The sequence below is a fragment of the Schistocerca piceifrons genome, chromosome 5, assembly GCF_021461385.2.
Source record: "Schistocerca piceifrons isolate TAMUIC-IGC-003096 chromosome 5, iqSchPice1.1, whole genome shotgun sequence".
Taxonomy (NCBI): domain Eukaryota; kingdom Metazoa; phylum Arthropoda; class Insecta; order Orthoptera; family Acrididae; genus Schistocerca; species Schistocerca piceifrons.
This window is the reverse complement of record NC_060142.1, coordinates 201,082,705-201,095,449: the sequence shown is the minus strand read 5'-3', so window position 1 is coordinate 201,095,449 and position 12,745 is coordinate 201,082,705. Positions and strand designations below refer to the sequence as shown.

Genomic DNA, 12,745 nt, shown 5'->3' with positions numbered 1-12,745 from the left:
GAAAGTTAGTGTCTTCTTTTCATAATATTGTGACATTTTCTGAGATATTTTGGTTTTGGTTCACATGCTAAGTCCATAACACTAAATAAACCTAGCACCAACCAACTCCACCCTTAGTCTAGACTAAGTTCCACGTAGTGCTAGCTTCCGAGCATGTGTTTGAATTTATCTTTGTTTTAATTCCAATACCATTTTGACGGTGTCATTTAATCCGTCTTAACACGTCATCTTCTAGTTTTGTCCATTTTTCACTCAGTCCTTTACTTGCACATTTAGTCTTCCTCATTTTTTTCATTTCTTCTTTACTAATCTGTTGGTGGAGGGCCAAAATGTCACTCACCTACTCTGCTTCCATGTTATTCTGAATATGCTATTACTTTCAATTTATAGCCTGCATCTTGTGAATACCTTTTAATTTTTTCTGTAGCTACTAACAAAAATATTGTACTGTTGTTGATAACAAATAGCTTTCAATTAAAGTTCATGGAACCATGGACTGCAATGATGCATCATAGAGCACACAGTGTTCTGGGTTTGTGATGATGGGGCGGAAGAAAGACAGTCTTAGCACGCAAACTCATGTTTGTTGTATTGGTGCACTGCTGCTGCCTGTTGAATCCAATGTTACCAGACAGAGATAGGTTTCCTGTGGCACTTTTAAGACTGGCGGAAATTGTAAAAGAAACACACAAGATTTTTATGTTAATTTCGAGTATAAGACATACCTGAATTTTGGAGGCAATTTTTTTAAGAAAAAAGTGCACCTTATAGTTTAAAATATGGTATTGAAATACTACAATAATTAAGATCATGAACGAAAATATACACAGTTCAGTCTTCTGAGAAAGATAGCAGACCAGCCAAGTTATGTGTGGCATGCTACTTGTACTGATTCTGCTGCGTGGACTGGCAGCCAGTCTCATCTGAGTGCACCTTCATGTGAGCAGAACTGCAATGTTCCACATGGGGATTCAGGATTCTTTCTTTGTATTCTCACTCTAAGGCTTTTAGAACTTGAAATGTATTTTTGCTCATTTGAAGAGTTTAAAAAACTGAAGGTTGAAGATTTCTTGTAAACCGTTACCTCAACCCATACCCCAACATCGTTTTGTGTATGCAAAACAATTAGGTTTTCAAAGTTTTAGGTTCAGATTTCTAGCGAAGTTCTTTTAAAACTTCATAGTATCCAAGTTGTGTGTTACGGTGCTTAAAAAGTCTCTTTTTTTGTGAAAGAATGTTTAAAATAAATCTGAGTGTATCAAGTAATAAAAGTGAGTTTGGCAGTGTGATCTGGAATTAAAATCTTCCTGATGACAGTGTTTTTGATAACAGGTCTTTAGCATCAGCTCTGAGCAAGGTGATAGTGATATGTGTGTCCCTTGTTGGACAATTGGATTGCACTTAGCTTCAGTTATTGTTTGTAGATATGGTCTGCAACATATCTAAAATACATTTGTCACCTGTTTGTTTTTAATTCATCCTGGCTTCAGAAATTCCATCGAAACAACTGTATTATGCTTCCATGAGATGTGCCTTATAATATAATGAACAAAACTGCACCATAGCAACAGAGCTACTTTTTCATTCAGAATTCCAAGGGACACAAGAGTTTCTGTTCTTGTAGCTACTTTTGGGCTCTAAAGTGTAAATATTTCTAAATTTGACCTTCTGTTTGCTATTTCAGGAATTTTCTGGGTCAGTTGTGAGGCTGGAACATACGTCCGTACATTGTGTGTTCACCTAGGGCTGATGTTGGGGGTGGGTGGCCAAATGTTGGAACTGAGGAGAAACAGATCAGGTAAGAAATAGAATTTTAACTTACCTGTAATTTCTTTTTTTCCTGTGACATCAGATTCTTATTTTTGAAAGTAACATTTACCAGTTTGTTTACAAAGGAGGGAACTTTATATTTAAGTATATCGTAAATTTGTTATAGGAATTCAGAGTGAGAAAAAGGGAATGGTTACTCTTCATGACGTCATGGATGCACAGTGGTTGTATGAGAACCATAAAGATGAATCATATTTACGTAGAGTTGTTCGACCACTAGAAGAACTTCTGACGTCACATAAGAGGATAATTATGAAGGACAGTGCAGTAAGTGGCCTATGTTTTTTTGTTTGTGGTTTGCAATAAATTTGATATGTTGGCAAGCAGGTCTAAATACATTTTGAAGAGGTCATAAATTAATGAAAAATATAAAGCCCTCCCAAACCAATGTAGTTACATGTTGTTTGTTGTATTTGTGATCCATTCAGAAGCATCATTCATTCCGTAATTCTTCTGTTTTGCTCACTGCATACCTATGAAAAGGATATATACAGACATTATTAACAGACATAGGTGTAATGATACACACATAAAAAACACAAAACTAAGAATTACTTCGAAATAAATGTTTGTGTGTGTCTTTGCTGCTACACCACTGGTATTAAAATTGCTACACCATGAAGATAACGTGCTACAGATGCGAAATTTAACCGACAGGAAGAAGATACTGTGATATGCAAATGATCAGCTTTTCAGAGCATTCACTCAAGGTTGGCGCCGGTGGCGACACCTACAACGTGCTGACATGAGGAAAGTTTCCAACCGATTTCTCATACACAAACAGCAGTCGACCGGCGTTGCCTGGTGAAACGTTGTTGTGATGCCTTGTGTAAGGAGGAGAATGGCGTACCATCACGTTTGCGACTTTGATAAAGGTCGGATTGTAGCCTTTCGCGATTGCGGTTTATCGTATCGCGACATTGCTGTTCGTGTTGGTCGAGTTCCAATGACTGTTAGCAGAATATGGAATCGGTGGGTTCAGGAGGGTAATACAGAATGCCGTGCTGAATCCCAATGGCCTTGTATCACTAGCAGTCGAGATGACAGGCATCTTATCCGCATGGCCGTAACGGATCATGCAGCCACGTCTTGATCCCCGAGTCGACAGATGGGAACATTTTCAAGACAACCACCATCTGCACGAACAGTTCGACGACATTTGCAGCAGCATGGACTATCAGCTCGGAGACCATAGGTGTGGTTTACCTTGACGCTGCATCACAGACCGGAGCGCCTGCGATGGTGTACTCAACGACGAACCTGGGTGCGCGAATGACAAAACATCATTTTTTTTGGATGAATCCAGGTTCTGTTTACAGCATCATGATGGTTGCATCCGTGTTTGGCATCATCGCGGTTAACGCACATTGGAAGTGTGTATTCGTCATCGCCATACTGGCGTATCACCTGGCGTGATGGTATGGGTTACCATTGGTTACACGTCTCGGTCACCTCTTGTTCGGATTGACGGCACTTTCAACAGTGGACGTTACATTTCAGATGTGTTAGGACCTGTGGCTCTACCCTTCATTCGATCCCTGCGAAACCCTACATTTTAGCAGGATAATGCATGACCGCATGTTGCAAGTCCTGTACGGGCCTTTCTGGATACAGAAAATGTCAGACTGCTGCCCTGTCCAGCACATTCTCCAGATCTCTCACCAGTTGAAAATGTCTGGTCAATGGTAGCCGAGCAACTGGCTCGTCACAATACGCCAGTCACTACTTTTGATGAACTGTGGAATCGTGTTGAAGCTGCATGGGCAGCTGTACCTGTACACTCCATCCAAGCTCTGTTTGACTCAATGCCCAGATGTATCGAGGCCATTATTACGGCCAGAAATGGTTGTTCTGGGTATTGATTTCTCAGGATCTATGCATCCAAATTGCATGAAAATGTAATCACATATCAGTTCTAGTATAATATATTTATCCAATGAATACCCATTATCGTCTGCATTTCTTCTTGGTGTAGCAATTTTAATCTCCAGTAGTGTATGTTATACATTGTGCGTATATCTGTTAAAGAAACAGGTAGTGTACTACTTAATCTGTTATAAGTGCTCACACGCAGCAGAACCTCTGTAAAAACATAAGAATGCCATAGAAACCAAGCAGGACAGATAAAACTTTTCTGTCATTATTGAAATTCAGAAATAGAAAAGAAAATGTGCATCTGGATACCTAGATTTTGCCTTTAACCAAAAAGTTAATAGTATTCAGACAACAACTAAAAAATTAATGTCATTTTTATTAAAATGCTGGTTCCAGATTAAAAATATTGAAAAAGAAAGAAAACACTGGTTTTCTATGCTGTGTGTAACATAAAACTACTTTTGGAACAATAATGCATTACATTGGAGACTAATTTTACCCTCTGTGCATTTGGGGGAAAAGTGTTAATAAGTTGTTTAAAAAAATAAGTTGGGAGATCTGCCTACTCAGTGGTTCGTTACTTCAATTTGTTATTTTGGAAATCTGGCTGTTAATAAAAAAAAGATTGCAAATGTATCATGTAATTTATAAATGAAACCATTCCATTTATTCCTCGTACATTTACAAATCTATCCTTTCCTGTGTTGCAGGAGGCTGGTTTTTTAATAGGTAGAGAAGTAAATTTGATACATAGAAAAAATAAAAGTAAATACGATCCTCAGGGGAATGACACTTGGCTTCTGGACATGTCATATTGTGCTCTTGACGTGAAGTAAAATTAATTAATTTATTAATTGAGTAATTAATTGCCACTCCTTTTGCTAATATGATATTTACTTATGTTCATGACTGTTTTCAGCCTTCACATCCAGGTCATTTTCAAGTGAATTTGAAAATTGGGTCTGGCAAAGCAGTATAAACATTTATCCATAATAAATACTTATTTGTTTTGGTTGAGAATATGTGATATGCACGCTAGATTCACCATCAAGCCAAATATTAAAAGGGTATAATAAAAAGCACACACACCATACACAGCCAATAATCACATCCAAGGTGGCACCATTTATACTGGCTAGCAACTGTTTGTGTTACTATTATCACTTGGCAAGAAGAAGAAATATTTGCCTGAAAACCAGAATGCTCTTTGTTGTTTGTGTCTGTCAATGCCTCAGCACCTCAACTATTACCATCAGTCCTGCCATCATATATATTCTGCCAAGGACATTCCATTATCACATTTAGAAAGTTTTGATGGTAGTAAACCTCCTGAAATTGCCAATAAGAAATTACCACAAACAATTTAGCCATGTTAATACATATTAACTTTGTCATTTCATCCCATTTACATGATTTCTTAGTTGCTTAATAATATTCATGAATATGTATGCCATCATTTCCAGCTAAATGAAAGGCAGTATGTTCTTTGCCACATGTGTATCACTTCTTGTATTTGTGAAGCATATGCAGTGTCCTGTAATGTGTATATAATAAATGTATTATTCACTAGTTACAAACGCTACATTGTATTTTGTCTTGCTATTCTCTTGTTTTTCATGTTAGAATAAGTTTTGCAGTGCAAGTTACACGAGGTTAAAAAAGTTAAAAAAAGCCAATCCGTTTATCCACCTCTCTCTCTCTCTCTCTCTCTCTCACTCACTCACTCACACACACACACACACACACACACACACACACACACACACACACAGAGTAAATGAACAAATATTGAACTACACCTAGATACCAGAATAAAAATAAAAGATGAAGGATAAACACACAATGGCAGTTGGTAACTCTACGCACTGTAAACACACACATTCAGTACACAATGATAAGTTGCTGAAATGAAGTGGTAAAGTGTTGAAATAAAAGTGGTTAAGAACCCACTGAAAAAATAGCCATTTGGAGTGTGTGGATTGAGTGAATACATCTCCAGAATGAAACACTCTGGATTAACATCATCAGAAAAGTAAGAAAGACCAAATGATAATTTAACGTCATATAAATTAGTAGAGTAGGGACACTACGAATGTAGTGTATGGTCATATAAGTGAGAATGTGGGTCTCACGGGAGGCGTGCGCAAGATAGTCCCTGCAGTTGCGCTATCCTCTGTGCCCTCTGTGGCTCAGATGGATGAGAGCATCTGCCATGTAAGCAGGAGATCCCAGGTTCGAGTCCTGGTCAGGGCACATCATTTTCACCTGTCCCCGTCAGCAGGTGAAGGTATTAATATATAATTCTAATCATATAAGTTCGGCTGGAAAAGTTGTTTCTAACATGACAAACAAGAGGGAACATAATGTAGTAATATATTTGTAACTGCTATGGAATGCATTATATACAGAAAAACCAACAATGGAAAATCCAAGATGGAATGTAACAATATGTGTGGCAGTTTGGTTTCAGTTGACTGAGACTGCAGTTTGTGTGTGTGTGTGTTTGTTTTTGTCGTCTATTGTTGACAAAGGCCTTAATGTCTGAAAGCTTTATTTGTGATAGTCTTTTTGTTGTGATTATCAGTGACTCAGCATCTCTGCTGTAAGGTGAATAGCAACTTTCCTTCTCAATATAGATACTTAAAACAAATATTACGGGCCATTGAAGAGGCTTCATGAATAAAAGAAATGAAACACTTGTATTGCAGAGTGTGTGTGTGTGTGTGTGTGTGTGTGTGTGTGTGTGTGTGTGTGAGAGAGAGAGAGAGAGAGAGAGACACGTTGAGTTGCAGACAGGCACAACAGAACACCGTTACACATTTGAGCTTTCAGCCAAAGCCTTCTTCAGAAAGGAACACGCACTCATGCTGAACGCTGAAGAGGCATGAAGTCAAAGGCTTTCACCGGCAACACAACAGCCCAATGTGGTGCATGTTCTGCCCACTGGGCAATGCTATCTTAACCACTGGTTGTGTGAATGGATCTAATTAGGTGCTCAGATTCAATATGATAGCCAATTAGTGAGGGTTTGGAGTGCGGAGGGTGTTGTGTCTTCAGGTCACAGACCTATCTCAGGGTGTATATGACCTGGGACAACCGGGAAATTTGTAAAAACCCGGGAATTTTTTCATCCGGGAGAAAACCGGGAAAACCCAGAATTTTTCAGAATTCCGGGAATTTTCATTGTTTTAGCTTTCAGTTAAATTTTTGTAATTTTGACTGCAGAACTGATTCTCTAGTAAAGAATGTTATTGTATCCTGCTACTGGAGAATGGTACTGCAGCAATAAAATATAAACGAGATGGGAAAAAAATTAAACTTAAGTGGCAAAGGAAATGTGCAATTTGTAACAAAACACCGTGCACGCACAAGCGTCTGCAAATAGCAAAAATATGTCAAAGGCTGTATGGCGCAGACTGTAATTCTTCGTAACAATAAACTGCTTGCTGAGAGCATGACGTCATAACTGTTCACCTTAGGTTCGTTTGACCAATTGCTAGCGGTCTGTTGCGCATGCGCATTTGACTCGCGTATAAGCAGTACCTTCTCCCGCTTCCCGCTACTTGAAGTTTGGCTTTTAGCTGTATCGGTAGTAGCTACAAGCAGCCAGATGCAAACGAGAAAAATTTTTCTCGCATGCCCTAGCTGCCAGATTCGCGCTTGCACAGAGTAGTCTGAGTTGTAGTGGGGAGGGGGTTAACCTCCACGTGACCCGTGTTTACGTTAAGTGATTTCGCTGCTCCTCTTCGCGTACAGCTCCCCCGTCAAATGAAAACAAAACGGATTTCTGTGGCCGGGATCTATCAAGTGAATTAAAATACATTCACATAATTACGGAGGGCAAAAAAATATTTTTAATTTCAGTTTCTGATTTTATTTTATTTCCAAGTTAGTAGCAGTCAAGCATTAATCGCCTTGCAGAACATTGAAGTTATTTTTGCAAGTTTGCTAATGAAATTTGGCTTGATTAATCTTTCCGCTGCGGCAATCATTTTATTTGAAACGAAGTGTCTCATTCTACAGTATTGGCTTGTTCCAACTGTTCGCTGAATTTCAAGTGCACGTTATCATCTTCTGCCATGTATGGCATAATGCCATAATAAAGAACCAAAAATGAGATCGTAGAGTACCCGTACTCCAAGAAAATTTACATCCCAAAAACCACACTGAAAAGCTTAATATCAGATGGGACCTACTTCATAGTGAATCTGGAAAAAGCCAATTTGCACTTCAAACTGAATTATGCATTTTAGTATGGTTTACGAAATTCCGATGTTCTTTGGAGTATCCTCTGTTGCCCTGTTTCTTTATGGTGTAATGTAAGCTCTCTTGGTGCTTTATACGCAAGAACATGGCTTCCTACACCACTGCAGTTGCACACGCACAATAGTGCCTGTTTTCTGGCGCTCTCTGGCAACTGGTAATCGAACCTATTTCTAACAGTCTCCGGATAGTATTGCGAACGGTGGTTAGAAAGCGTTACTTGCAAAGTAAATTTCATTTTATGCAAGATGAATTATGTTACGTATGCGAAAGTGGGATGGATATCTCAATCACAGAGCATTCGAAACTGAACAGTTTGAGGACCATCCGCTCACAAGAATATCGAGCCACGAGACATTTACGTCATAATTTTAAATTTACTGGCACATTTGTGTGATGTATCTTAAAGTATAACACATGCAAAAAAAGATCAATATTACATGTGAAAGCTTAGCTTCTGTTGTAGAGTGTTAATCTTAGAGACCAATATTATATGTGAAAGCTTAGTTTTTCTTGTAGAGATACGGTACTGTGTACTTTAATGTAAACCGTTAACTTTTCCTCTTGTATGTTCGCGCTATGTAACCAGTGATCTTGCTTTTGGCTGACTATAATACGTGTCCTATGCTCTGAATAGCTGCTGTTATCGGCTGGCGAGATCTCGTGGCTTGAGCTATGACTTGCTTACAAAAGGACATCTCAACCTTGGTTTCAATGCTCCGGAAACTAACGCGCTGTGTTAGGTGCAATTCGAATTTATACTTTCGTAATACGAAAATATGCAGCGTATATGTTGCTGCAAATCAAAGGTCTTTTCAAATCTTCTCTCCTTTTTCTTTTTTTCCCCATTAAAAGTCTCCCCAAAACTTCTCTGCCTCGTCTTTTCTATTTTTTTCCGGGAAGTTCTACGCGATTGTATAAAACGTTAACCATTAAAAGGATTGATAAGTTTTACAGTTCTGAGGGAAAATCTATGGAAAACCTACAGTGTGTTAACTGTAAGACGGCAGAGTTGTGAGGGGAGTGCGGGGAGAAGAGGAAGCAAGCATTGGCTGGCGAGGGGAGGGGAGAGGAGCCGTTGGGGGGACAAGGCACGCCTACCAGTTGCAGTGCCGGCACTACAAATTGCGCGTCATGCTTACACGAAAGCAGACGAAAGGCTTGGAAGTAAAACTCGCTTTAAATGTTGTTCGTAAACGAAACTGAAATCGTCATGTACATTAAAATATTCCCATTCGCAGCATTCAATCACACGCAATATAATTTTGCGAGCATCGCTACGTAATACTAGTTTCCTTCTAACCATAGGCCTACCGGTAGGGGTTGTTGGTGACTTTCGAGATGGGCCAGAAACTGCCTCTTCACTCATTTTGATAATGTTTAGCACACTGCACAATAAAAACACGCAGAACAGTACAGCGCAAAACAATAACGAAGCAGGCGACAATGGCTACCTTGTACAACACAGTCAGCTACGTAATGTTGGCAGCAGTCGAAACTGCGTGCCTACCGAAGCCTCCCGACGTTTACTGACTTCTACCGATTCAGGATTAGGGAAAGGTCTGCCATCTAAAAGTTTACACACTGTACTATCACTTAGCACAGAAAACGTGTATTTTTGCCTGGGAAAAAGCATATTTTTCAAACGAGATATCCGGGAGAAATCCGGGAATTTTTTTTCCTTGTCTCCGTATACACCCTGTATCTGCCTGCCCACTATCCCCTCCCTTAAAGTGCAAGCAGTGCACTGTAGATGCTGAAAGTTCCCCTTGCACTCAGAGGAGTATGTGTTAGTCATGTTTGGTGCAAGGGGACTTCAAGCAGCTGTTGGTGTGGCAGGGTGGTGCCCATGGTGACATCCTCCAGTCAGTGAGGGCACCATGATGGATAATTTGCAGTGAAAGTGGCTTTCTCATGCTGGTGGCTACAAGATTCAGCCATAATGCCAAGAGTGTAGATCATTTCAGTGCAGAGAGATATTCTTGGTATTTCATTCTAAACTGCCCTCCATTTAGGTTCAAAGAAGAAATACACCTCCTTGAACACATTAACTTAAACAGATAGAACCAACAGTTCATGCTAATTTCAGCACAAGACCAGTTGTACTGAATCTATGCCATGTAGTGCTCTATGATGTAAGTTGATACGTCTCACGCAGTCAACCAGTAACAACTTGCCTCACTGTACCAGCATCATATATCATAAACACTAAAGTCTTCTGGAAACAAGTGGATGGTGGAGTCAAAATGTTTCACGTTTTGCAATTTAGCAATTGTGAGTGCAGTATGTGCCAGATCTACTGAACAGAGCTCTTGAGGTGTGCATTTTAGAACACATGTTTACTAAACTTTTTTGCTTCGAATGATCATTCCTGTCATGTCCCTGAATATTGACCATTCCTGCTTGCAACCTGTTCAGCGACCTGTTCAATTACTTGGGGTTATTTGCAACTAAGGTGCATTTTTAAAAAGTAAGCAATCATATCCATCTGTCAGTATCAGCACAAATATCCAATTGAAATCTGAGCTGCAGTGATGCAGGTTACTTAAGCAATATAATGCAGTAAAATATGAAATGGGTTATATAAAATCTAAATATTATGCATTACTGACCCGTTCATTAACCGTTGTTGTTGAGTGCCAACAATTGGCACTAATAGTTACCAGAATCAGTGTTATGTGCATGAAAAGTGGGCTATAATTGTTAATGTAATTCATAATAGGCACCTGAAATATAATTTACACAGAATCCAAAGTAACTGGTCATTTGAACATAAAGCCGCCTCTTGGTTTAATACTTTCAAGCTAAATTAGTAGTTCAAAATTTATATAATAACACCAAATGTGACTGAATAGTAATCACAAACTGTCTCCCCACTGTGTATCTTGGCTGCTAATTTTTAAAATCTTTTATGAAACTCCTATTCCTCAATTCCTTCAATTAATTAAGAGTAATACCTGTATGTAAATAAATGTGTCTGTGTATTTCTCTTTCCCCATAACACCAAGTAATCTCATTTTATTTGCTTCATGTCGGACAATAAGGTGATTCTTAATGTCTCCTGCAGTCTGTTTTTGTTGTCTTGGGTGAGACCAAAAGATGAGTGATTATGTCACTCAAATAAGTATGTTTCCTGAATCTTTGCTTTCAATCTGTCCCACACACACTTGATCACAGTTGATGCTCTGAAGTCTGACACCTGATTATAAATACTGTCGTATTCCCCTCCCCCGGGGCTCATGGCTCTTTTGTGAGTTCATGTGTGGTGCCCATGGGGCCCAGAGCTTTCTGGTCTGCACTTCGTTCCCCGTGCCCTTCCCTCCTCATCCTTGCTCCTTCCCCACTGCCTCCTCCTTCCCCTCTCTTCTTGTTCTTACTTAAGTTGGCCTGACTATCCACCCATTTCTTGTATTCCTTGTGGTTTTGTTCCCCTTGCCTTTTCTGTTTCATCCTTCCTTTTTGGCATTTTTGGTCCCACTTTGTGGATTGACCTCGACTTCTAGGAAGAACTTCCTCCCTAGTGTCTATGGCATGGATTTGTCTCCTCTCTTCCTTTCTCGCCACAGCCCCCCTCCAGTCTGCTAGGTCATCAGTGCGTTTAGCCAGTTTGTGTGGTGTGGTTGTTGTGTACATATCTGGCTGAGCCCTCCTGACAACACAGGGATCACACTACTGATAGCTGAGCTGTTGCCCCTCCAGATACGCATAGCAGAGGTTGCTTGTCATTCTGGACCATTGGAACTCCAGGCAATGGCCACTATGCCAGACGGCTCTCCCTGTGTCTGGTGACGCCAATGGGAAGAGGCCCTTGATCAGAGTGGACGGTATCAGAGCAGATTCTTTGGATATGAAACGTATAAAGTTCCAAAAATCTGGCCATCTCTGTGGTTGGTAATGGATCATTGAATGCTTATGACCTTACGGCCTTTCCTTCCATGGCTGCTCTCAGGGAAGAGGGCCAGGCTTGCCGGCTTAGGGTGAAACACATTGCCCGCTACCTGGTCTGTACTAAGACCGACAGTGATACATTCATCGCCACAAATCTTTTGTTTCCTGTGGAAACTATCAAGACAAGTTTGGCAGCGTGGAGTCTTTCAGTATGATGCTGGCGGGTTTACTGGTGATTAAAACTACTTCTGCCGCCCAATCTGCAGCCCTTCGTGCTTGTGATCATCTTGGCGATGTCCTGGTGTCCATTACACCTCACCAGTCTTTGAATATGGTTGAAGGAGTCATTTTACATAGGGATCTCATCCTTCAAACAATGAGAAACTCTGGATCAATCTGGAGCGATGGGGTTTTCATTTTGTTTGGCATGTGCTGAAGGGTCGTAAGGGAAATCATGCCGATACTGGGCTATTTTTTCTGGCTTTTGAGGGAGGTACCTTCCCTAGGACGAGGTTGTGTGTTATCAGTGTGATGTGATGTGATGTGATGTGATGGCATGCATCCTGCCACCCATGAGGTGTGTTTGGTGCTTTCAGTGCTTACATTTCGGGCACGTCTTCCCGACGTACAGCCATGTGAATTGTGACAAGGCGCCTCAGATCGTGCGACTGATTTCATGGTCCCAGCTCCTGGTTTCCTATGCCATCACTGTCCCCTCTTCCCCTACACACCTGTCCTATTCTGTTCTTTTCTTGGCTTCGGGCTGTCACCAGCCTGCTGCCTGCCCTCGGATCGGTTTACTGACTGGGCTTTGTCTCACTTCTCTCCGCCGTGACTTCCATCTCCGCTCCTAGTCCTCTTCCCCATATTCTCTACTGACCATCCCCTT

At 40.4% G+C, this 12,745-nt stretch overlaps 1 protein-coding gene across 2 annotated transcripts in view; it reads left to right on the top strand.

Moving 5' to 3' along the window:
- LOC124798320 (H/ACA ribonucleoprotein complex subunit 4) overlaps window positions 1-12,745 on the top strand; it is an 87,764-nt gene that overhangs the window by 31,258 nt on the left and 43,761 nt on the right. For both annotated transcript variants that reach the window (XM_047261661.1, XM_047261660.1), the window contains 2 exons: window positions 1,685-1,798; window positions 1,937-2,097. In XM_047261661.1, coding sequence (XP_047117617.1) covers window positions 1,685-1,798; window positions 1,937-2,097 — 275 coding nt within the window. The remainder of the gene's footprint in view (window positions 1-1,684; window positions 1,799-1,936; window positions 2,098-12,745) is intronic.